The sequence below is a fragment of the Hermetia illucens genome, chromosome 6 (assembly GCF_905115235.1).
Source record: "Hermetia illucens chromosome 6, iHerIll2.2.curated.20191125, whole genome shotgun sequence".
In the NCBI taxonomy this organism is placed as follows: domain Eukaryota; kingdom Metazoa; phylum Arthropoda; class Insecta; order Diptera; family Stratiomyidae; genus Hermetia; species Hermetia illucens.
Genome location: NC_051854.1, coordinates 100,935,518 through 100,962,944, shown reverse-complemented (window position 1 = coordinate 100,962,944; position 27,427 = coordinate 100,935,518). Strand labels below are relative to the sequence as shown.

The 27,427-nt window shown below is 41.7% G+C and overlaps 1 protein-coding gene across 1 annotated transcript in view; it reads right to left on the bottom strand.

Moving 5' to 3' along the window:
- Positions 1–1,085: 1,085 nt before the first annotated feature.
- LOC119660232 (zinc finger protein MSN4) overlaps positions 1,086–27,427 on the bottom strand; it is a 660,817-nt gene continuing 634,475 nt past the window's right edge. Inside the window, exons 6-10 of the mRNA XM_038068678.1 lie at positions 25,332–25,745; positions 3,710–4,213; positions 3,064–3,210; positions 2,508–2,992; positions 1,086–2,450 (exon numbers count right to left, since the gene is read on the bottom strand). Of these exons, the coding sequence (XP_037924606.1) occupies positions 2,066–2,450; positions 2,508–2,992; positions 3,064–3,210; positions 3,710–4,213; positions 25,332–25,532 (1,722 nt within the window). The 5' untranslated portion in view covers positions 25,533–25,745 and the 3' untranslated portion in view covers positions 1,086–2,065. The remainder of the gene's footprint in view (positions 2,451–2,507; positions 2,993–3,063; positions 3,211–3,709; positions 4,214–25,331; positions 25,746–27,427) is intronic.

Below are 27,427 nucleotides of genomic sequence, written 5' to 3'. Positions count from 1 at the left end.
TAAATTATATTTGAATAATATGAATATTTAATGTTTTCTTATGAACGCTTGCCTATTAATATCAATAAGATATAACCGTTTAACTATTTTTATGTTACAATAAAAAATGGCAGTATAATGTAGAAGATTTGAAAAACTATATTTTTAACAATGTGCATTTCTTATTGTCTACGAACTCTATAAGAAATGAGTAACATGGTAAATAAATAAAATTAAAATATTTTAAATAATTTTTAACATTAAATCATTATTTTCATAGGTTATTGTGTTTTAATGATTTGTAATCTTTAAAACACTTCCATTGTTTTATGGTTTTACATTTTTAATAGATTTTCATCCATTTTGTATTTTTATTTGATTTCGTATCACAAAATATGTCAGGATAATGTCGTTATTTTCACAATTCATATTTGTTTACACTTTTTTTAGTTATAATTTCTACCTAAAATTTATTTTGTATCGTTTAGTTTTTTTTTTTGTCGATATTTTGCAAATTGTGCAATTTAATGATTGTTTAAAGGCGTTAATCGGAACTGCGCGTTGGCAGTTATAGAAAAATTATTTTATAAATCGGTAACACATTTTTGAAATTTTAAAGAGGGTTCACTTGCATATTTCCAAAAGAGGCTTAGGGCCACTGCAGTCAGTGAGAAGTATTGTTTTAGTCTAATACTCTGTGGTGTGAGATGTGTTTAAATGCGAGGATTGATGATGTAATTTATTTTTATCATTTTTAATCATTGGGAATCGAGAAATTCAGATTTGAAATGAAAACTATTCTCAATTTGTTCTATGAAGGGTAGATACAGGGGAAGGTAAACGTGAGAAAGTCTTCAGTGAACAAGAAAACAAATAATTTATTAAGGCTCGTTAAAAGTTTATATAAAACTTTCAATATATTAGCTTTTTTTGAATAATGATTAAAATAATATTTGATTGTAATTGCCGAGATTAAATTATTTAAAATAATGAAAACTTATTTTTCTTATTCGCTAGTCTTGATTTTTATTTTGCAAATACCTATATTTCGGGAACCACTTGTTCACTTCATCCTAAATTGTTAGCACTGATAAAGAGAACAAGTGGTTCCTGAAAAAACGAGTAGGAAAAACAAGTTTTTATTAATTTAAATATCAAAATAATATTTTCAAAACCAGATTCAAAAAGTCATAGATAATTCGGAGATAGAAAGTGGTCAGTTGGTCTCATATTATCTATTTGTATTATGGAAATTTACATGATAATGATTAGTTTCAAAGTATGTATGGACATACACAGGAGGCAATGAAATTTTTCGGACCTGGCGATATTGCCGAGTGCTGCAGTTTTTTTTTAAAAAAAAAAGGACATCTTTTCTTGATATAATTTGGTAGTTTAGGCATAATCTTGGTGTCGATGTTTTTAGGAACTTGACTTATGAGAAATGTGACGAAAACGAAGGCACTGAACTAGTGTCTAAAATTCGAGAGCGTTTTGATTCAGCTTCATAGCGTAAATAGCTTTGTAGCTAAGTCAAAAATAAATAAAAAAATTCGAAATAAATGCTTAAAATTATTATCAAATAGGAGACTGTGAAAACGATTTATTGATTTATCTACAATAAAATTTACAGCTTTTCAGTTTGAAGAGTAAGAGAAACAGTGGATCGTTTGAAAGTACTGTGTTGGGGGATTGACATGTGTGGAGTTGTTTTTGAGCCTTCGTTGCTTTCTGAAGTTAACATGATCAGATACGGTTGATAGGCATGGTTATTACCAAGAAATGGGTAATTTCGTGTTTGTAAGGTGAAGATGGTATGACGGGATATACTGAATTTTTCTGAAGAAAGCTTCGTCTGCTCTTTTGCGCTATGTCAAAACTACTTCCCCATCAACGATGTATCGCTCAGTACATATTCAGTAGTTACTGGTAACAATCATTCCAGCTCAAGTCGAACCACACTCCTTGTAATGGGGCGATGATTCAAAACGAATTTTCTGACGAGAGGCGTTAACTTTAACAAGAAGTTTTCCCAAAATATTGAGCCTTAGACCATGGTGGTAGTTTGTCTGCTTTTGGCTGTTACCTATCTATTGGCAAGCAAACCATTAGCTGGGGGTAAGCTACCACTGGTATTACTCGAGCTGATAGGCCGTTGTATGCCTTGTACTGTAGTTGATGATTGCTGAGAATGGCGTTGTGCTGATGATTGAGATTGCTTTCCTCCCTTAACTACGTTCCCGTTGCTTTTCTGCGCTAAATGCGTCTGATAGTGTTTGGCCAAATGGGCCTTTTGCCGGAAACTTTTTCCGCAAAGGGAACAGGCAAAGGGTTTCTCACCAGTGTGGGTCCGTATGTGAACATTTACAGAGTATTTGTCCTTGAATCCTTTGGAGCATATCGAGCAGTAGTGGAGCGAGCGTTCCTTACGTTGACCATTGCATTGGGTTGGGCTGTTGTGGTTGCTGTTGCTATTCGGGAGGCTGTTATTGTTATTGTTATTTGGGTTACTCATTGAGCGCTTATACTTCTTGGCAGTGGATTTGGTTAGTGTCGAAGTAGATGTCGGGGTGGTACTTGTTGTAACCTCAGGCTGCATTGGCTGAGGTGGGGGCGGTGCTGTTGGTTGTTGGTGTTGCGTTTGTGATCCAGCTGACTGATGAAGTGATTGTAACGCAGATTGTGCTGATGGCAGTGCGGTTGTAATTTCCATTATGACTTCTGGATAGTCACTGGTTGAACAGAATTGTTGTACTTCGTTTGCAATGCGTTTAATTTTCTCGAAATCATCACTGAAAGCTGTCTCGAGGGATAGGAACATATCATCGACAACAATGCCGGCTGTTGTACTTTGTGAAGGGTTGCTGCTATTCGTACAGTTACTGCTAGTTGGCGTATGGGGAGTTTGTGGTGTAGGTGGTTGAGGATGGCTACCAGTTGGCGAGCTGACTATGCCTTGAGTATCATCGAATATTGGGGCCGAAAGGGTTGAATCCGCAAAATGGAGAGAATCCTGAAAAAAACAATCAATTTTATTATTGTAGATCTTAGGTATGGTTTGAATTTCAAAAATCGACATTTTACCTGATCAGGTGAAAACAGCGCCCGCCTCAACTCTTCGTCTTTAATTGAGCTTGGAGAGGGGATGATGGCAATACCGTTTTGAAGGTGAAGTCCTTTTGGGTAACCTTTTCCTTGAAGTGCACTTCGAAGTAGTGATTCAGCCGAGTTCTGCAAAACAGATTGGAAATTATTTTAATAAATTTTTGAACATCAAATATTATTGTTTTAATTTAGGGATGTACCAAAACAAAGGGAAGGACGGGGGGGGGGGGGGGAAGTAAAATATGTGAAATGTTATTTGAGTGATAAAATTTCTGAAAATGCGGTCAAATGGCACAGGCTTTTTGGCGACAGCAGCCGCTTCTGAGTTTTTTCGGATTACTAGCCAAAAGGAACAGAGGATACCGTGAAATGTTTTTCGAACCTTTGTAGCTCTCTAAAATCCAAGCATTATGTTGGTCTATCGAGAGTTGTATTTCAACAAAGATGGACAGAAAAAATTGAAGCAGTTCAAAAAATAAGATTATGGAGCAACATGTTTTTGATCTAGAAGGATTGAAGGGAACAACAGGAAGGAAAGGAAAGGGCCTTCTCGGATTAGAGGGAGCCCTTGGCAGTATTCAAAAGGAAGTTAATCTTCAAGATACGAATTTTAACATCTTCTCACCTGTTCCGTTGCATTATTATCCGCTATATGCCAGTCATTATTGTTATTCTGATATTGTACCAAATTTGTACTGTTTGTGGTAACAACGTTTTGTGCGGATTGTGGCTGTTGTTGTGGATGTTGCTGTTGATGACTAATATCCTCTTTAGTATTATCTGTGCTAAAACCACTATCCTCATAGACAAATTCAGATTTAACATAGCCGGGAAAGCTCCCTAGTAAACTGTCCAAGTCTAAGGTCGGTGCAAGTTGTGCATCAGGATCACGTTTAAGCCATGGCTCATTGCCATTTAATACTGTTAATGTATAAATTTGTCCGTCAGTATTACCAATACCGCCTACAATTGATGAAGGTTGACTAATAGAACTACCGGCACTCGATGAATTCGTCGAAGATGGCTGCTGTTGTTGTGTTGGAGTTTGTGATTGTTGCCAACAATACCGGTCGAGATCTTCAAAAATGGCAGTTTCTAAACGATTGTGATCCTTATCGGTGCCCCAGAACTGAAAATAAGAGAAATAATTTTTGGTGAAATTTATGATGAATTAATGAATTTGGAGAATGATAATAAGGAGAATTTTGGTAAATTGCGATATACTTCTAGCAAAAATTCTGTTTGACTCTGAACCTCTGGTTCCAAGAGACTATGGACTGATTTTGAAATCGGAGGCTCTTTCACTATTTTAGTAGTCACTTGGCCAGTGGGAGGCAATACGATTGTAAATTTTGCCCAATTTCTGATCCTGGAAAACTGCTAACAGATTTTAGGGGCGGAGAAATGTATTGATTTTGGTCACTTACTCTTGGGATTTCCACATTTGTTGACTTGTGGCCCATTGATGATGAAGGTCATGAATGTTCGACCTACTATCCTTTTAAACGTCTCATAGGGTTTCGTATTAGGCTCACGATGAGGTACATTGTGTGTTTGAGGAAGGAGCAATTTACTTTAGATATGACTTGAAGCGGCTGGAGTAGTATCTTTGTAGGAAACAATTCCAGTGTTAATCAGAACGAGATCACCACCAAGACTGAGTTACGGGACAGTGTGTCAGCGAGGCAAATATTATAAGGATGAGAAAAGCTTATGGAGATACTCAAATTGCGAAGATAAACTTACCGACCGAAGCAGCGTGAAAAGCGATCTCCGTAGATAAAGTACGAATCGGTTGGGTTGTCTGTCGACTCCGCGAAGAAATGTTTCAAATGTCTAGAGTTCGGACATATAGCAAAAAACTGTAACATCCTGCAAGACAGATCTGGTCTATGTCGAAGGTGCGGAGGGGTAGGACATTTTGCCAAAGATTGCGAAGGGAAGCCCAACTGTCTCCTCTGAGGAAGCTCGAATAGTAATGACTGTGCTTATGTCACAGGGTGCGTCAAGTGTCCAGTATTTAAGAATGCACTATATGTAATGAGGAAAAGAAGTTCATGCAACTTAACCTTAACCATTGCCAAGTAGCACAGGATTTGCTTAGGCACAGCATATATGACGATCAAGTCGACGTGCGATTGTTTGTGAACAATATAAGGACCTGTAATTCGGCGTATGGACAAGCGAGAAGAGTGGAAAATCTGCAATTTGGGTCTGTGGAAATCGTTCTATAGAGGAAACAAATGGGAATGCGGAAAATAGATTTACTCGAGCTAAGCTAACGCGAATGTATACCTATAGCTACTACGCTGCGCTAAGCCTTACAAAGGATGAGTACAAATCGCAGATCGAAAGATTAGTCTGAGATGCAGAATCGCATCATCCGGAAATTATAGCGGATGATTTCCATGTCTGGGCTGAAGAATGGCATAGTCGCGAAGCAAACACAAGAGGGCGCATAGTTCTTGAAGTTTTCTCGAGCTTGAATATCCTTTTGGTAAACACCGCAAGATCAAACACATTCCATAGAGGGAAAATAGGTTCTATAATAGACATAATATTTCACAGTGATACCCTAGTTAAGGATATCCAATGGCATGTTAGCAAGTACTTAAAATGAAGCGATTGTTTTTCAAATGGGGCCGACTATGAGACCAAAGCAACCCAGAACCCCAGACATAAGATGGACTTCTAAAACGCTCGATGAAGAAACATTTTCGGAGATGTTGATTCTGTGTGTGACGCTTCCATGCCGCGGCGAACGGAAACTTTGAAGCGAAGGCCTAATTTCTGATGGAATGATGGAATCAACGAGTATCTCAAAGAGTGCTTAAATGCGAGAAGGCGATGCCCACAACGCAGAAACAGGCCAGAATATGAGGGGCTACAGCAACTATACAAGGTTACCAGAAAAAAACTCCAAACTGCCAACGCAAAGAGTAAAACCATGCATTTTAAGCAGCTCTGCAGGAAAGCTGATTCTGACCTTTGAGATGGTGCATACAAGACAATTATGGCATCAATCAAAGGAAAGCGTTGCCCACCGATTACATGTCCCAAGTCGTTGAACGACATAATAAACGTCCTATTCCCCCAGAATATTAACGACGACCTTACGAGCGTTGAAATCAACACCGATGAAGTACCAGAGATAAGCGACGAAGAATTGGAAGCGGCCGAGAACATCAAAGTCAACAAGGCTCATCTAAGCCAGGAGCATACCGAACATAGCTATCAAATTGGCAATAGGGATAGCACCATTGATATTCGTCCCGAGGCCAAATAAGCAACTAGGCAGTTTGGATTCCAGAAAGCAAAATCAACGATCGACGCTGTCAATTTATTGAGAAATCTTGCGAAATCAGTTATTCAAGGAAATAAATATTTTGCGATGTAAAAAGTCTTTAATTCGGCGAGATGGAAACAAATTATTGAGGAAATTGCCAGGCTTGGTGCCGCGACGTGCCTTATTCGTATTATTCTTGAGTTTCTAATAGAAAGGCGGCTTTGTTGCGACTCAGATGAGGGTCCTAAAGAATACCGAAAAACCTGTGGTGTACCATAAGGATTAGCCCTCGGCCCTTTATTGTGGAACACAATGTATAACGCAGTGCTAACGTTGCGTCTCCCTGGCGGTATCATCTGTCGATATTTTGACGTTTGTATATTACTACTACGTTACTTTGCTGGGGGAACTCCGCTGCGAAATATGCCCAAAGACAAATACAAAATAATAACTAAATAACTGTGTATTTATTATATTTGGGATAGTCGCTCCGACTACTACGACGTGTTGCACTGAACTTTTTTTACATTTCACCATAATAGAGTGAATGTGTTTACATGCTTGCTACAAGCCGATGGCAACGCTCGTGGCGGTCAATCGCTGAAGGTCGGATCGTTACAAGCTTTAGATGCAGACAACGAAGTGAAATGGGGCACTTCGCTGGTAGATGGCAATGGTATGAACCGTGCCCATATAATTGGCAGTTTCTACATTGGGTTGGACTGGTATATTTCCGAGTGTTGTAATTCCGTTGAAATTCGAGCCTTTGCTGAGGTAGGGAAGGTACGAGTAGTACGTGCTATACTTTCCCTCCTCATCTGTTCCGATTTTTTTTAAGATCTATGCATTCAATCGCGTGCTCATCTTTTAAAACGTTTCTAAGCTCAGAGGTTAGATACTGTCTTCTATTTGTAGTTAAGTCTAAAATTGATAGGCCAGTAGCTTACTCCAAACTACAATTTTATTTTATTATGTATATATATTTCGGGAGCAACTTACTCTCTTCATCAGTACAAAGCTACTGAAAATTTTCAGTAGTATACATAATAAAATAAAATTGTAGTTTAGAGTAAGCTACTGGCCTGTCAGTTTTTAAGCTTTCAACAATTCATATCGTGGAGGCCGAAAATACAATTTTACTGGGCGTTGGTTATAGCCGTTTATGAGAAAAATGTATGTGACAGACCGGCAGAGAGACAGAGAGACAGACGGTCAGTTTTAATTTTCCTTTAACTCGTCTCACGTCAATAGACTTTCAAGGAAGATATGGTTCAGTTTTGCGCTATGGAGTGGGTATTTAATCTATCTTAATTTGGGTAGTCTGATAGTGGGTGCATATCCTGCTCCTGTAGAATGTAGGATTTCAGGCCTATCTTTGTTGCAATGCTGGATAGGAGTGTGTTAAAATTTGTCATTTCATATGACCTCGAACGGGAAAAGTGGCAATAGTACCACAACTGGCTAGTATATGTGACCAGGACTACAGTGTTATAAGTTATCTCAATTTATCACCCTAGATTGCGTTAACTCTGAGGGGTGCTTTTTGGATTTCCAGAAGTTTGTACTCCATCAGATTACAACAGAGAGAATTGCCACAAGCGCCAAATTCCAGGCTTATTACAACGTCATCACGATTTCGCAAATTCGTGAAATTTCTCTACTGTCTAACTGCATCAGAACCCATAACCTTTCGTAGTGCAATCATTATTCCCTTTTCACATCGCACATAAATCACATCGTCCTCAATCGTAAATCATTTGAAATTCAGTTGATACTATCTCAAAAATTGCGCGAATACAATAACACGCACAGAAGGAATCCATGAATCAACAAACATCAGACCAAGGATCATGAATTTCCCGATATCGTTAGCATCAGATTCAATTCTTATTATATAACAGTCACACGTGCTATGATTCAATGATTAAATTTCTATTAATATTTCACTGAAATATCGAAGTATCTTTAGATTGGAAATGCGTATAAAGTTGACTGGTATTTTAGCAAGATCAGCACGTGCAAGATGCATTAATTGATCGTTGCTGTGACTATATCAAGGCAGTCTTGAGTTCAATCGAATTTTATCAGATTTCATGTCTGACGGAGAGAATTTATAGGTTGACATTTTGGAGAAAAGATTGTTAGATGCAAGCGGATGCAATTTATCTGTTGGGTAATTTACTGAAGTTAATAATTTCAAATCTATAATATTGTATAATTTATGAATTTTTAAAGATTGTGTCACGTAAATATTTCCGGTGTCGCTATCAAATTTTTATGATCGTTGGGTGTTAGATTTGGCTCTTATTGACTTTTATTGAGATCCAAATGAAGAAAAAAACGTTGAATCATGGTTGCATATACTACGATGGAATAACCTGATGTGTTACTGGAAGGTACTGCGAATGGACGAAATTTATGCAAGTTTTTGTCTCCTGAACCTTTAACGGAGATACATCCGTTTAAAGTTTTTCTCAAGATTCCTCCAAATTTCAGCAATTTCTCTGACAGACCCCCCAACTAATATGTCATTTTTTCAGCTCAAACTCTCCCCGAACACCAGTGATCACGAATTTTGCTCGTTTTCTCGAAATTCTCAATATTAACGGAGATACAAGCGTTTGAAGTTTTGCCCAATATTCATTGATAAAACATCCCCTAAGATAATATTTGTTTCACCACCTGCGTATCCTTAACTGTCTTCCATTTACCAGATCCTATCCATACACAATTCTATGAAAATATCGACATTTTATCAAAGTGACAGTTGAATGAAAATGTTTCAATTTCTAAATCCTATTTATTTTCCCCACATAGCGGAATAATGAAAATTCCCGGCGGTTAGAAAATTAACATTAATTCCGCACTGAGATGTCAACTTGATAAGTTGTTGAGTCTGCACACGATGGACATTGAATCAAAGTCAATCGTCTTTGACATCTTATGCAGTGTTGCTGTTGAATCATGTTAATTTCAAGTTGAATAGAAAACTGTTAAGGTCCAAAGATACAAAGATACAAAGATACAAAGGTACAACAAGAAACGGATGATTTTCTCATGGCGTTTCTGTGATCATTACAAACTGGACATCACATATTACAACGTATACAAAGTGCTAGGTGTTACTGTTGGCTAGCATGGCATGTGTGTCGTACTTGCTTTATTGGGTGTTCTTTTGTGATTTCATCCATTTCTGTGGGGACTTTGTTTGAGCCATCAAACTGACAAGGCTGCGAAACGGTCTGGTGACAAGTATTCACTGATGTGGAAAAATTTCCGCTGCTTCCAGTTGGGAGTAGAATGTCAGAGGAGGTTTTAGTCACTTTTGATTTCACCAGCTAGATGTGATCCATTACTAATGTAAATTAATGTAAATGGGAGCGGAATATCAATAATTTCCTGGGTGATATGCATAGTTCATGCATTAGCAGCTCGTTTGCAACTTGATCTCATGCATTGGAAATATTCGTATGCGATGACCATCATTATATGGTCCAGCAGATGATTTTCTGGATATTTGTAAAACTCGAATGGTGAGCATTTTTTGCAGATTCACCATTGAATTATATGTACTATTTTAGGGAGCATATAGGGCGCATAGGGCACCCACACCCTTCCTTTTATATTGATATTTTATTTATCATTTCATTTCAACTTCAACTTCGCCATGCTATTAACATAGTGTACTGGTCCCAAGCCCAGGTGAAGGAGGAAGGTTTGATGCAATATACTTTGTGCTATCCTCATCATCATCATCATCAACGGCGCAACAACCGGTATCCGGTCTAGGCCTGCCTTAATAAGGAACTCCAGACATCCCGGTTTTACGCCGAGGTCCACCAATTCGATATCCCTAAAAGCTGTCTGGCGTCCTGACCTACGCCGTCGCTCCATCTTAGGCAGGGTCCGCCTCGTCTTCTTTTTCTACCATAGATATTGCCCTTATAGACTTTTCGGGTGGGATCATCCTAACCTAGTGAGCCGGATTTTATCCACAACCGGACAGTCATAGATTTCGTCATTGTGTAGGCTACGGAATCGTCCATCCTTATGTAGGGGGCCAAAAATTCTTCGAAGGATTCTTCTCTCGAACGTGGCCAAGAGTTCGCAAATTTTCTGGCTAAGAACCTAAGTTTCCGAGGAGTACATGAGGACTGGCAAGATCATAGTCTTGTACAGTAAGAGCTTTGACCCTATGATGAGACGTTTCGAGCGGAACAGTCTTTGTAAGCTGAAATAGGCTCTGTGGGCTGACAACAACCGTGCGCGGATTTCATCATCGTAGCTGTTATCGGTTGTGATTTTCGACCCTAGATAGGAGAAATTGTCAACGGTCTCAAAGTTGTATTCTCCTATCCTTATTCTTCCTGTTTGACCAGTGCGATTTGATGTTGTTGGTTGGTTCGTCTTCGGTGCTGACGTTGCCACCATATATTTTGTCTTGCCTTCATTGATGTGCAGCCCAAGATCTCGCGCCGCCTGCTCGATCTGGATGAAGGCAGTTTGTACGTCTCAGCATCCTCAATAAAATAAAAATAAAATGCTGAGATCAGTGAAAGGGAACAGGCACAATCACTGTCAGCGGCAGTGATCTGCCCAGAACTGAGCGATTTAAATACCTCGGGTCAACGCTTTCAGCCAATGGAGAACTGCGTTATGAAATTGCTTCACGCATTAACGCAACCTGGATGAAGTGGCGTTCCACAACTGGTGTCCTTTGTGATCGACGTATCAACGAACGTCTCAAATCTAAAATTTACCGCAATGTCGTCCGTCCAGTCGCTCTCTATGGTTCTGAGTGTTGGCCGACCATAAAAGACAATGAACGGCGTCTTGCGGTAATGGAGACAAAGATGCTACGTTGGACTAGTGGCGTCACACGTTTAGATCACATCCGAAATGAAGATATCCGTGATCGTTATGGGGTTGCACCGATCGTGGAAAAGTTGCGAGAGAGGCGTCTTCGATGGTATGGTCACGCAGTTCGTGCAAACGAGAATTCACTTGCCAAGATTGGTCTGAACATCGAAGTCGATGGTAAACGACCAAAAGGCAGACCTAAGCAACGGTGGCTTGATACGCTGGATGGCGATTTGAAAGCCTCGAGATTGCACCCAGATCAGGCATTCGATAGAGCTAAATGGCGAAGCCGATCACGACGAGCCGACCCCGCTTGTAAACGAGACAAAGGCTGAAGAAAAAGAAGATCAGGGAAAGGGATAAGCAAAGTGTAGTTGGAGCTATTCCACTATGCAAAATCTTACCTAATCTCTCTTGGTGATAGCTCCCGAGCTCGTTAGAAACAAGATGATGGGATAGAGTAACAAGCCTCGGAAAAATGCTAGGGCGTTCACCTCAGTCGACGCGGCAGGACGGGCTCCGGTCCTGTCGAGAAATGGGCAAGTGTTCCTGACGCATGGACGGCGTTAGAACGTAAGTAAGTTAGTCCGAACAAAACAAATAAGTGTATGCAAGCTAAATATTGGCACCCTAACTGGAAAGATCGAGGAACTCGCAAGAGGTGTGGGTGAAAAGGCAGACGGTAATAGGTACCATCGGGAAAGGGGTTTGGAGCGCGTAATGAGGATAGCGAGCCTATAATCGATTTTGTGGACACCCATGACCTTGTACTTATGAATACATGGTTCATCAAATGATTGTCTCATCTTCCTAAATTTTATAGTGGGAACAGTAAAACGCGAATCGACTACATTCTCATAAGACGCCGACATTTCACTAACGTCACTGATTGTAAAGCCGTTCCCTATTAGACCATCAGCATCCACCGTTGATTGCCGTTCTGCGAATTAAACCACCGATAAAACATGCATTAAATGGTGGCAATTTCACGAGAAGAAAGAAGAAATGATCTCACTTAAGCGATTACCAACCATTACGAATATGGAAGAATCGTGGAACCAAATGAAAGTCACGATCAACAAAGCGGCCTCTCCAATCCTCGGAGTCACCGAGCCAGGAAAGCTATACATCAACCGATATACTTGTCTTTGGAATGACGACATTGAAATGCAGGTTCGTGAAAAGAAACCCCTGTACCAAAAGTTTTTCGGAGATAAAACGCAGCAAAGAAAGCGGTCGCTGGCCGAGGAGAACCTCCATAGTGGTGGCACCAGGAGACGCTATATCACATTGGTTTGCCGGACGCGATGCATGGGCGAATGTTCCAAAGGCCTAATTAGGACGATCAGACCCGAGTTTGCATGGAGATTCATCTGAAGTGGCAATATGTCACGACACCTTACCGGGGGTATACTGATACCTGGTATACTGAGCTATGAAATTACTTCCCGCATTAACGCAACCTTGATGAAGTGGTGTTCCACGACTGGTGTTCTTTGTGATCGACGAATCAACGAACGTCTCAAATCTAAAATTTACAGCAATGTCGTCCGCCCTGCGCGTCTTGCGGTAATGGAGACGAAGATGTTGCGTTGGACTAGTAGCGTGAAACGCTTTGATCACATCCGAATGGGGGTGCACCGATCGATAGGGGGTTGCTCCGATCGTGGAAAAACTACGACAAATGCCTCTTCGATGGTATGGACACGTAATTCGCGCTAACGAAAACTCTCTTGCCAAGATTGGTCTGAACATCGAAGTCGATTGTAAAGGACCAAAAGGCCGGCCGAAAAAACGGTGGCTTAATACGCTGGATATGGATTTAAAAGCCTCGAGATTGCATTTGATAGAGCTAAATGGCGAAACCGATCGCAACGAGTCGACCCCGCTTGTGAACGGGGCAAAGGCTGGAGAAAAAGAAGATTTCATTTCAACTTCCGCAAAGATGGTTCTGAACCCGATTTTGAAAGGGGGAAGAAAGAGTCGTTATGGACTGAACGGCCGGATAACACCCAGGAGTCCCAGGATGTTGGTGGAATAAACCTCTTCCGGGCTAATAGAATTGACTGTTAAGCTTGGAAGCTGACGCAAGTAAAATGTTTCCTGCTTGCCTTAAAAAACGATAAGAAGGGATAGAAATTTGTGGTCTGGCAAGCAATTCATTTCGAATTTTCTTATGCTTCAGAAAGGGAGACGGAATTATCCTTCGGCATGATTTTTTACTTTTGTCAACAGTCGATGATTGGATTTTAAAATATACAAATGCTCTTCAACGACGGTATCGAGGTTTCCTGGATGTTAGCCTGCACCAAATTCAGCACAAATCTCAGCGGTATAGGCTAGACTAGGGCACTATTCACGCTATTGCGATATTGTATTATTGTACTCTGATAGTGTTGCCAGAAGTAAGTGTGAATCTGATGCCAGATTGACACTTACTATTCACTGGGGGGTGTTGAAAATCAGACAGAATATTGACTGATCGATTCCAAAGACCAGCACTGAGTTAATTCCCGTGCCCAAGTTTACTGAGAAATTCGATTTACCCTTTGGCCTTAATATCGGCTTCTCAGAGAACTAGTTTGACCAATTCAACATTGATTTTCCTTTGACTGGCAGGAGCTTCATTAAACTTATCATCACACATCACACAATATCATGATTAGCACAGTTACAACTTTCCCCGTTTTATAGTTCGGATAAGTGAGGTGAATCCCCACGCGGTGGATCATGAGTGGGAATCTCCCGCGATAATAATGTAGGATTATGTACCTGCCCCCAATATTGATGATAAGAAGGCAGAAGTGGCAGTGGATAGGTTATATTGAAAAAGGGTGACTTCTCCATTGTAGGTTATGCCACGAAATGGAACTCGCTATCTTAGAGTGAACGTCGAGTTGGCCGCGCAAGAACTATGCGGCTTACAACAGTGGAGGATGAATGAAAACTTCTTGGAAAAACGGTGGATGAGTCGAAGCAAATTGCTAGGAACCGACAGGAGAGGCTCGTAGGTGTGGTGAAGCGCTCTGCCCCACATATGGGCCTATGACGACCATGCGCATCTAGGCGAAGAATATTTTATTACATCGTCTGAAGGCGACAAGTTTCGATGCTTCTTCCATAGAATGGGAGTGGGAGGGTTTGAACAGTGCTTACTGAGCATACTTAGTTCAAGGGCTAGGTATCAGAAACTTTTCAATCAGAAAAATATGATCAAGCTGAACACCTTGCATTAAGGTAGGTTGTATAATAACATAGAGCGCCATACTGGAAAGTTTGGTGGAAATCCTATTTTTTCTCTTTTTAAGTCGAATTTACTGCACGCTATAATGCAATCTGGGTATCACCTTACAGTAAATAGAGTGACATAAACAATGCATATACACTACAAGCAGGCCCATGTAGTGAGGGAAAATGGGGTGTCTGTCAAGGAGTTCCAATAGAGACATTAATAAAATTAGGAAGAACAACTAATATTAGGACCATTCATTTTAATTGGACTTTTATGTTTATAATAAATGGAGATATCCTGGTGTTTCTAGATTTTCAGTAGATTCTCACGACCTAATACCATAACCTTCATTGCTAAGATACAAATCATAAAAGGACAGTAAAAACGTCAATCATCTACTTTTACTCGTCTAAAGACCACCAATGTAGATTTCGTTTCTGCCCACTGAGCATGTAGTTAAGATATTTTGTTGTTTGATGCATCACCGGACAGGGACATTAGCGAGAGTATCTATGCAACTTGGAGTAGGATGTGTTTGTTTTCCAGCATTTTTGCAGCAGCATCTGCTAACTTCCTACGTAACAAATCTAGTTTTATGACAGTGGATACAGTCAGCAGCAATTAGAACGAATAGCTAACTGAGGACTCAATGTCGGCATTCGGAGAGTCGATTGCGGCGTGGGGATGTCCTGCACAACCATGGATGAAGATCTTTCTATCATCACGAAAGAATAAATGGACAGAATTATATCAGTGGAAACAACATTCCTTCTGCTTTTCATATGGTTTGTTCCGATGCGATGCCGTGAACTTTGAGGTCTCTAACTGGGACATAAGAAAGCACTTCCTGCAAAAACAATCTCCTTCCACCACCCTAAGACAATCTAATGCAATAAGTGACTCCGGGCTGAGAAAATCCACCTCCAATCAGCAGACTCGTTAGTAGTTTACGCGTGATTTCCATCAATAATTTTATGGTGAAAATTTCAACTCATGTCTTTGCTGGGGCCGAAAAATCACAAATGGAAAATCTGCACAGTGGTTGACTGCAATTCGACAGATACGTAGCATTTGTTATTACTCTTTCTCTTTATCGGACTAACGACCAATAAAATGGTCAACTGAATGGGTCGTAAATCTTTGCGTAACTGTTTGTAATGTTCCAGTAGAGATAATTGAATGCATGCAAACCGCTTAATGCTGATTGTTATTACACGATAATCGTAAAACACTCCCGTGAATTATGATATTGTGTTGACTGTTAGGAAGGTGCCAGCTTTCCAAGAAGATGGGCAGTAAAAGTGAGGTGACTGGGCTGGGCTTCAGATCTTCCCAGGAGCATAGTAATAATGGTGCTAATAAATCAATACTGGCAAACCGTCGGACATGCATCGATCAACCAATGTGGAAGAAATCTCTTCCAAGATTTCAAAGGAAAAGTAATGGCTAATTGAATGGCTAGCTGGCAGTTAGTGCTCGTTATTGCACTTGGATATACGAAAGGAGTCAAGTAACAATGAAACCAAGTTACTTTTTGTAAGTGGAGGAGGTCTGCAGTTAACCTGTTAGTGCTATGGCGGCTTAGTTCACATGCCAGAGTGGTGTTATTAATCGGGGAGCCTATCAGTCACTCTTAGAAAGGACGTCTGATCAAGGACCAGGATCTTCGTAAAGGAAGGGGGTGAATTTACTCTATCGTAGAGAAGAAGTGCTCTCCATGAAATTGGACCCAAAGGGACAAGGAGACGAAGTGGCGATAAAATCCTTACCGAATGCTTCCTGTTTTTTCTCCAACTTTTCAATGAATCCTTCATCGCCAGTGGTGAAGACAAATGCAAAGATATAGAATGTCCAGATATCAATCAACTAGCAGTAAAACTAACTATTGAGAGCTATCTATAATTCGGTGACTAAAGGGGTCGTAAGGCGGATTGTTCAGTAATTTTCGGTCAGCTTTTTTGTCAGACCTTTTCTAGTTGGGTTTGTGTGTACGAGCGCAATGCTGACTACATTGCCTCCTACAGGGTACTGTCATCCTGTAGTGTATCGTTGTGAAGTGCTCTAACATACCTCAAGGCCCTGATCCAATATGGATTGTTGTGCCAACGATTATTATTATTTGTGTGTACCTCTGGAGTTTTACCCAGAGGTAACCTTTAATGACCAGGGTGAAAGCGGGCTTGAGGTTATCGATTTTTTCTCAATGGACATCTGCGTTGTTTTCTTACTACTCACCATTTGGTCCAGAAGTGTTGACAAATTCGTTTTAAGGATTCCATCGTGCTATTAGATTAGTCCAGAGCGGACAATGTATGCCTCGCCATGGGGATGGTCCTATTGCTAAATATCCAAGTTATAGAGTAAATCTAACCGGTCCTTCGTCAACCGAATAAGCGGCTGATATTCTACCGAGGCATTTCATCCTTCTGGAGCTGTATTATTACTGATTAAAAATCAGCTTCATGGAGTCACACAAAATGCAAAGAAATTGAAAGCCTGAAGTTGCATTTGATTCAGTTGTTAGTCAAAATGTTACGAAGGTTTTGTTCTGCTTTGGCCGGCTTTACTCTTCTTCTTAGCTAGCCTTCGGCATCAACAAAGTTCATGGCAAAACGCTTTTTCTTCTGCAGTGTAGTCTTAATCCAAATAAACAAAGCTAAAAATGAAAAGAGGGACGAAGATGGCTACGGTTTCGTACCAGGGCAGAGGCAACTCATCAGACGCTGTCTCACCTCTCCGGTTCGCAGGTGTTCTACCCTCCCTTTTATAATTCGTAGAACACAACAAGGGTACGGTTTGTATTCAACGTAAATCCGCTCATAGTTGGAACCAAAGCTTGGCCGGTGCAAGGGAATTTATTTTTAGGAATTGAGGAGTCCTAAGTTCGCATCCATTTAATGTCGGACCGGACCAAATGGAGAACAACTTACTCTCACTCTTTATGGTCCACGGACTCCTCTTTTTGGGTTCACACCCAAAGTTCAAAAATGAAAAGAGGGATGAAGACGGCTACGGTTTCGTACCTAAAAAGAAGATTGACGAGTCCTAAGTTCACATCCACTTAATGTCGGACCGGACCAAACGGAGAACAACTTACTCTCACTCTTTATGGTCAACGGACTCCTCTTTTTGGGTCCACACCCAAAGTTCAACAAGTCGGAATACCGGAAGCTCGCGCTTCGGGTATAAAGGTTTTGTGTTCATCTTATGTAAGAGACGCACATTTCTCTGTCCGTATATAGCTACAAATCCAACATAATCCTTCATATTTTTCCAAACTACGAGACATACGTACATATTAGAGCCATAGATATCACGCTCACCCTAAACAAACAAACTGCCTATTACCTGCTGTACACATATATGCACGTATCTAAATTTATCGTACCCATATTTTCGATTTACGTCTTATATCTATCTGAATTAGGCACTAGCCGCAAAGTTCATTAGCACGCATATATTATATACCTACATATACACATGTCTGGTTGACAAATAACTAAAAAACTAAAACAAAATAATTGGCTGCGACCCAATTCATAAGAATTCATTTCGTTGTGGAATTGACGAATTGATATGTGATGATGACGTCATGCGGGTCATAGGTTCTGAGAACGAGACCTGTTACACTTTTTGTGGGTCATATTTTCAACCCTTACTCCCCTATGTTTCATCTAATATCAAATATTGAACCAGATTCGAAAAGTACTAGTTGAGACCTTTCATTTGATACCCTACTTGGCTACATTCTGTGAAAAAAAAATTTGCACCCTCCATTCACATGTACGGAGAGCCCCCCTTAACCTTAACGTAAGATGGCGCCACTTACTGCATGTAAAGGGATCACCAGATTACATACTCTCACCAATTTTCGTGACAATCGGTCTAGCCGTTTCCGAATAAATCGGGTGTGACAGACAGACAGACAGACAGACAGACAGACAGACGGACAGACAGACACCGTCACCATTCTAATAAGGTTTTGTTTCACACAAAACCTTAAAAATGAAAAGCGGGACGAAGACGGCTACGGTTTCGTACCTAAATAGAAATTGTCTAGCTCCGGCCAAGCTTTGGTCCGAACTATGGGCGGAATCGTCCCACTCTTTGAACAAAAAGCGGGGTCTGTGGACCATAAAGAGTGGGATTAAGTTGCTCTCCATTTGGTCCGGTCCGACATTAAATGGATGCTATCTAGTCTTTATGAGTCTTTTTTTTTATAAAGGAGAGGAACATAATTTCAGTAGTAGGCTCATTGCACTATTTCTCTTAGGCAATCAGAAATATCCATGACCGTTAGACGTTTTAATAGTGCTAAAATGTTAGGTGAAAGGATAATCGGATGTTTTTCGTATTTTGGCAACGTTGCGGATTGTAAGTCGTCACTGGCCTCATTATGACGATCATCCTTCTTCTTGATGGACTTCTTTGAACGGTTTGCCTTTTATGGAAACATTTCGTCCCACGCTAGGGCTAATAATCTTTGGAAAGTTTCTAGAAACTTAAACGGAATACACATATAGGCATGTATATTCTTCTTCTTCCTCACTCTTCCGTAGATTTTACAGATAATATTGGCAGCAGAAGAGCCTCGAATTAGTTTGGCTATTTACGAAGATATTTGAAAAATTTCTCGTAGTTGCTTAGTTAGTTAGTTTAGTTAACTGGGGGGAGGCGCAGCTCCGAGCACTCAGGCCATTATTAGGCCCATTGTACTATCCCCGTAAGTTGCCTATTCAATGGCTTCCCGCCTACGGTGTTTGCAGGCTTTAGCAAATCTGACAACATTCTCAAGAGGCAGAGATTGTGCAGATTCTTCATTGAAGAAAACCTTGCCAAGGTGTCTTTGTCTGAGATCTGAGGATGCCGGGTAGCTGCATAAAAAGTGCAGGGCTGTCTCCTCCTCCTCCTCACATTGGCTGCACACAGCCGAAACCACTACCCCAATCTTTTCCTTATGGTAGTTTAAGGGGCAGTGTCCCGTCAAAAGCCCTACTAGGGTTTTCATGTCCCACTTCTTAAGGGACAACAAAAATGCCGCTCTAGGGTCCCTAGGCTCCTTCACAAGGATTTTCGCTTGCCGGCAAGTTGTCCAAATTTCTCCACTCGGTTGCGTGAATCCTTGCAATTTCACCCTTCAGAGTAGACTTGACAGTAGATGGTCGGACTCCAAGAGCTGCTTCTGGCCCCACCATTGTCGATCCGGACCCTCGGCGAGCTAGTCTGTCAGCCTCCTCATTACCGGCGATGTTAGAGTGCCCCGGCACCCACATCAGGAATGTTTCGTTCAGTCGGCCAAGTTTCAGCAGCACCTGACGACAGCTCCACACCAGCTGGCTTGATATGTTGTTGCCATTTAGTGCTGATAATGCCGCCCGACTGTCGGAACAGATTCGAATGGTGCGACCCCTCCATTTTTGTCGCAGACATTCTTCTGCTGCCAATGAAATGGCATATATCTCCGCCTGGAATATGGTCATCATTTTTCCGAGGGGTCGGGCCAGTTTTATAATCGGATTCTCCGAGAACACCCCTACGCCCGATCCATCCTCCGTGACTGACCCGTCGGTGAAGATTATTAGGTCTGTAATCTGAAAAGATTCATGGCCACTAGTCGACCGTTCTTCTCTTTCGGTGATTACGACAGTGTATGTCTTTTTAAAGACGAATCTGGAAACCATATGATCGGTCGGCATCAGGGCTACCGGATACCGGATACCGTAGCTGCTTAAAATCTGTTCTACTTCTTTGGAAGTCATTGTGGCTAGTCAGCCCATTGGCACCAAGGATTGTTCTGCGTTAAATTTTAGGAGACAATTTTTCTTGAAGCATTTTTCAGAGTTTTCATCGAACTCAATGTGATATAGCACATATTTCTAGAGGAGGTTCCAAGTACCTCGGTAATACTACTGCTCTTGAAACATTTTCAGCGATATAATGAACGGAGCATCCACGCCAGTGTGATTATCAAGCCGATCTGGGTATATATAACCATGATTTTGATATGCAATTTTTAGCTACTTTCATTCCTTCGCCGATGGTGCAGAAGCTCTAAATTATGTCATGACTTCCAGCAGGTCCGTGCGCAAGGGTGGGTGTTTGGGATTGTTCACGGCTTCCGGTTTTCAGCTAGCTTCTTTTGGGAATTTCTTTATGACGAGACTTCTTACTCGTCCAGGCACAGTCATCTTATTAGAAAATTATTCCTGAATGATCCCTGGACTGTTTACAAACCTTGCTGATGGCCTTGCTCGTTCAGATATAGCTTGTTTTCCCTCCATTATCTTTCGCAGCTATTTTGAGTTCCCAGAAGTTTCGAAGAAATCGGTTTTTATCTTTCGTGGCTTTAGGCTCGGATTGAAACAGACATAATCGAACTAAAAATATTCCCTTTTGTGCTGGTAGTTCTCATCAGGTCTGTTAGTTATTTCTTCAAGTATAATTTTCGGATGAACACTAGCGTCAAAAAGTATATAAACCTTGCTTAGTTCTCGGTAGAGTGGCCCTGATAGTTCAACAACTGTTCATATGTCCCTTCTGGGTTACAAAAATTTGGTGCAGCATGTTATGCTTTCATTTGCAAATGTAGCATGTCCTTGAATTTCAACAGTCTTTGGCGGAGTTCCTCTTCAATATAATAATCGATCACAGAATCCAATCCAATATTTCCTAAATATGCCAAGTCCTGATTTTCGGTGCGCGGCAGATATTGAAAGTGAAGGACAGAAGATAGAAAAGGATGGGCTAGGGATATCGGCAAAATATGATGCCCATCTTTCGTTCATCTTTTCTTTTCTGATGATAATACTGTGCATGTGGGGATTCATAGCTTCAGCTCTTTTCTGAGAAACGTGCGTGTGATAGACAGACAGACAGACAGAAGAAATATATTTTAAAACGTCAACTGGTCGAAACGGAGGAACATTTCAGCCCCGAATTAGTTATTGGTCGGTTAGTGGGGAGTGACCATTGGTGTTTTTTAACTTAAATGATCCTTTTAGATGGAGCGTTCCAGTCGCCGCCAGCGAATCCGGGTGTCAGATCGAAGGAGTAGCAGTGGTAGAGTTACTTCTAAAAGGGCGCGTTTACCCAGCTAAGATCCATTATCCAGAATCGAATGGAGTACGCTAGTCAGCAAAACAATATTCACCACGCTAACAAAGGTCAAAAGTGTTCTATTAGCGCAACGTACTTCAAAGCTAAAAAGGACACACCAGCACGTCAAGAATTAATAGTGGCTATGAGACAACGGGAGGTGATGGTGGCAGTAGCAACACAAACGATGCTGATAACATCTATCACCGAGAAGCTCTTAAGCAAAGATAAAAAGGACATCTTAGGAATGCGTAATCTCCCGAATGACAGTAAAACGCAAAAAGGAGACACCGGTACCAGCGCAATATCGGAAGTCAGAAGATGGAAGATGGCAGATAAGCATCTGTCCATTCGGAAAAGGCCACTAGTCGAACCGAAGACTCTACTTGGACCAAAGTAGAAAGCATGAAACGGTTGTAAAGGAGAACCAGGCCCGACGCGCTGATCCTAACAAAAACCAACGAGTGCTGCAGATTTATCTGCGTTACCCTCAGCATGATCTGCCTGCGTGGGGGGTTCGTCAGCCCACGTCGGACCGTCGGTCGTCATCTCCTCCAACAGCTCGTTGGCGGCGTCGATTGGGTCAAGGTCGTCGTCCGGTTTTGCAGAGCGGAACACTTTTACTTTGGCATTCCTGACTCCGAACCACACTTTGTAATCGGCCTTTTTCAGTGCTTCCAGGCACTCCTCGTTTATGCGGAGTAATACGGGCTGGCTGTTTATCTGAGGTTCCTCCTCCTTTATAACAACCCAGTCGTCCATGGGAATCCCGGGGTTGTGAAGGCGCAGGAAATGGACCAGCTTGTCCTTCTCCATGCGGATCTTCGGCAACCAAATGCGAGCGACCGGTCTCCTGGGAATCTCGTCGTAAGGGATAATCTTGAGCTTAACGCCCTCCCAGGCGTCGCTGATCTTAGCGACGCACGAGCCGAGAAAGTCCTTAGAGAACTGGTCCATGCAAGCTATTACGTGGAACCCACGGACCACCTGAGAGAACAGGGCTATTTCGCAAAGATCTGCAATGAAAAGCTCAAATTCGTTTTCCGCGTGGCAGCCGCACCTACTTTACAGGAAGATGTAAATACCCAGTGTTCAGAAAAGTGGAGAAACGGAGAAACAAGTGAAAGAGGACGAATATTGCTAGAGACACTCTTGCGCTTGAATGTGGCACTTGCGAACCCTGGGAGAGGCAACATATATCGGAGGAGAGAATTACAATTGGTTGTGGACGTCATCTTCGTCAGCGCCCCTCTTGACAAAGGCTTGCAGTGGTATATTAACAAGGAGGGCTCACACGACGATCTTCAGACTATCACTTTCCAAACCTTCGACAGGAATTATATGAAGCCATCAAACAGAATAAAAATGGGCTGGATGACTAACAAATTTGTTGCAGAAATGTCTAAGGAGGTACTTTTGCAAGACGTATTATCATATTATGCGGAAGCGCACAAAAAAAAAATTTAGGTGTAGTGGAGGGTAGGGTTCAAGAGGAAATTCTAGGATGCTGATACTCATTCCGAAGCCAGGTAAACCATTGGGTGACCCCTCCTTGTATAGATCGATATGCTTGGTCAATACCAATTCGCAAATTATTTGAACCAATAATGAAGAGTAACATACAATAGACTGCTCGCTGTTACTGGAAAGGAAGGAGGCTTTTCTGACAAGCAATTCGGATTTCGAGCCGTGGACGCAATCGACACAGCGACTGCACAGCGGTAACTCTCGATGTAAAAAATACGTTCAACACTGTAAAATGGACGTTTAATCGTAGGGTCCCTAGCCAACCTACCGGCCCCGAAATACATTGTACGCTTTGTTGTTAAATTTCTTCTTAGGAGAAGACTGTACTGTGACTCGGGCGATGGGTTGAAATTATTCTAGATAAACTGCAGGATGCCATAAGATTCTGTCCTAGGTACCTTATTGTGGTTAATTATGTTCGATGGAGTGTTGACACTATGTCTTGCTAACAGCGTGGCAACCATTGGCTTTGCGAATGATATTGGATTTACAATAGTTGTAGAATGGTTAGACGAGATCGAGGTCGCCGCAAATGAAGCGATATTGGAGATCAATTACTGGGTGAAAAGCCCCGCCTACCACTTGAGTGTGTAGCAAATAAAGCGTCTTCTATTGCTGTTACGATCTCGAGAATACTACTGAACATTGATGGGTCAAGACAAAGTTGACGTCTTCTTATTTCAAGGTTGGTTAGTTCTGCGCTACTCTCCCCAGCTCCAGTTTGGGTAGCGGACGTTTGAAACCAAGTTGAAGCGGAGCTGAAAACTGTTCACTAACAACTTAGATAAGAAAATGGTTCGGATGCATCAACTGTAGCCCCACGTTGGGCGCCAATTTTGTTACGTACGCCTCAACGGTAGCTCCATGTTGTTCGTCAACTCTGTTACGATGAGACTCTAACGTTGCATCATTTTGACACCAACACGGTCACCAAGGCTGTTTACCAATCAAACTGGAACCAGACGTCACGTGCTGGAGTTAACCCGAATACTAACAGTTCGGTGAGATGCGGGCCGAGGTTCGTGGTTCTCCCATATTACCTCCCTGTCAGAGTGTAGGTTACGTCCGGCCGTCATGGCTTTTACTGAAGCCTCAGTAAGTATATATCTGGAGGAGGATGAGGCGGTGGAATCGAAGCCGGTCGGAGCGGGACCCAAAATCCCCATTGGGCAAATGCTGCTAGACATCAGAAGAAAAAGGGAGCCCTCGCTACCTTCGTAGCACCGGCGACGGACCCACCCTCCAACGCTGACGTAAAAACACCGGACATAACCTACACCCTGGCAGGGAGATAATATGTGAGAACCAAGAACTTCGACCCCTCCATCGGGTCCACGTCTTTTCCTCTTTAGAAAAGGCAATTTCCTTTTTCTTTATCTTCAATCCAAGATAGAGATACTTTGATTTGGAACTAGATGAATGAATGAATTGAATCAAAATTTCAAAGAATTACTACCGAGTTCCATATATATGTCAATTAGTAATAAAAAGAGAAAAGAAACCGAATCTGGAGAAGGTCTCAGCCCAGGACAGCAATCTTAACTTATGCATGCTCGCCATTGAAGATTGCTGCTTCCGAGATCATATTTCAGTCACATTAAAAACCCATCAACGATCGCCATAAGCACAAATGTCAAGTAATTATTTACTATCATTCATAGCTTGGGATAAGCACCATTTTCTCCCGTCCCAGTCTTAAATTATTAGCTGAGGGTCATGCTTGTCAAAGGTAATATATGCGACGCCATTTCTACCTCATATTGATTTGAATAAAGGTCCCTCAAAGCGATCGTTAGCATCCGATCCTGAGGGGTCCATAGTGACCCTTTGTCCGTGCTGGATCGATTACAATCGACTGTAATACACAACAATATTTACTTGACCTTTTATGGCTCCATAAAAGCGTAATAGTCGGTGCATGGCCATCGTTGCCGGACGCTTTTCTAACTGCTTCTTGGAGGTACTTGATCACATATGAATAATTTTCCATACGTGTGACCGTTACTTGACTTCAGATACATAAATCTCCAATTATGGGTAATAACGTTAGAAATCGGCGTGAAAATTTGAGCATGATCATTTTTCCTTTGCACAGTTTGAAGGTACTCGACGACCATGAATTTTTCCCGTGCAATTACCACGTTTTCCATTATCACGACATGGGATAATAATGTTATTACTGACTGTACCGGTTATACGTGCAAATTGATCATATTTAACACCTAAGAATCATATTCATATACGTACCTGATCATAGCCTTGGAGAGGTTGATCGCTGGTACCGTTCGTTTCATTTGACCCGGGCGGACGATCCCCCACCACACCTATGCCAATACCCATGTCCGGTGCGGTCACAAAGTCAAAGAAGTCCGTTTTGGAGAGGTCTTCCGGTCGAAAGGTTTCACTAATGTCCATACTTGTTGAGGACATTTCGTCGGACCCAATCATGTAGGCCAGTGTTTTGCAGAAGTCGTCTTGATGATGAAGGAACGGAATGATTGCAGGTGATTTGAGTGATGCTGCCTGAGGGAGTAGCGGCAGCAACAGCCGTGGATTCGTGGTGCAGTGGTCGATTTAGTGTGGCAATGATGAAGATTAGTTTTGAGATTATCTGAATGCAGAATTGTCGTCGGGTCCAGATGATTGTTCATGAGGAATTGTCTGTAAAGAAGGGATAAATACAATTAGATACTTTTTGCTAAAAGAAGTGAATGAATCTGCTGAAGCAAGAAAGTAGCCATCTCCAGATATGGTACATAGTTCTATGTTAAGTTTCTTTTCGAGGTAGTCTGGTCCAAGTTGGGTAAGTGAGAGGAAAATATCTATTGCAGGATATCTGAAACAATAGATGATACTGGTTCCGTGGTTTTCAGTAGTGCTGCCCACAGTTTAGAATAAATAGTCATATCACTTCAGCATTGACAGATTAATCTGGTATGCCACGTTGCAAGAAAGATTAGGATCTGATTCGCATCCATTCTGCAATTGACGTCACTCTCCATGAGGAAATGTAACCTTGCGCAATGTGTTCTTTGTTTCTCAGACCAACATTACCCAAAGTCTTCAGACTGCATTCGGGAAGATAAGAATACAACTAGCACGTTGAAGTAGCTAAGCGCCAGGGTAGGGGATGGGGGACTTGTGTTGGAAGGATGAACAGGTTAAGGGAAACAACAATGGAGAAATCATTCAGATCGAAGGAAACTCGAAAGAGGGTAGACTTTCATAATGGAAATCATCAATCAATCATCATTATGGATTCAGTATTGCATTCAATAGCTTTGAATGAAGTGACATTCTCAAGGACTCCACCATCCTACCAGGCATTTGACTGTGGAAGGTAGGAAAAAGTATGGATTTTGGAAGCGAATTAGGCGTCCTGATTTCTTTTTAGTTGATAGTTGAAGGCCTTCCATTTAGCTTTATCTATCCGCCGAAAAGAGCTCTATGGTAAACGCTTGTCAGTTTGGCAGAGGGATAGCTTTTGGCTGTCTGGTAGACCTTCTCACGATGAGGGCACCGCACTTATCTTGGCAGAAAGTAAGCTTGGTGAATTCGATATTCAGATACTCATACCGTTCCTCTGGCCTGGAGAAGCTGTATAAGGCCGAGCAGCTATGCCGTGGAATCTTTAGGAAGTTGGCAGGACTTGAATCAGTTGAGATCGCTGCGCGTGCCTGGTTAGGAAAAATTAGAGGAAACAAAGCGTATAGTTGTATTTGCCGTTCGGGTATTAAAGTCTATGTAGAGTGTCGAAAGCTGTGGGTCATAGAGAGTTGCCAGATCTCCCGCCAGGGGCGTCCCTTCGTGCGGATATTTTTTTTGGACAAGCAAGGATGTGGAATCTTCCAAAGACATCGGTAGAAACCGCTGACGATCCACGCCTACGTACTAAACCACACCTATGCATCTTTCAACTGCTCACCCTGCGGAATTGTCGCTAGATATTATTTCACGGGGCCGGTTAGCAACTATGCTGTCATTTCTGTATGGTGGTTTGCTCGCCTTTTCCTCTTCGTTATACGGAGCTTTTTTTGCACATTAGTTACGAATGACACTAACTCCTGCTCCTGGATTGTCGTTCTCTTGATATAGATTCGTGACATCTTTTCAGCCAAGATGTCTACTGGCAGCAGTCAGCCCACGCCGTCTGATATCGTCCGAAAGGCGCAAATCACTCTCAGAACACATAATCTGTACGAGCGCAATAAGATTCTCATGATTTCCTTAGTCCTCAGTGCTGCAACTCATACAGGATTGGCATAAAGCAAGACTGAGCTAATGACTTGAGATAGCAACAGTTTACGGACGTATTTGGTTCCGCCAATATTTGACAGCATTCG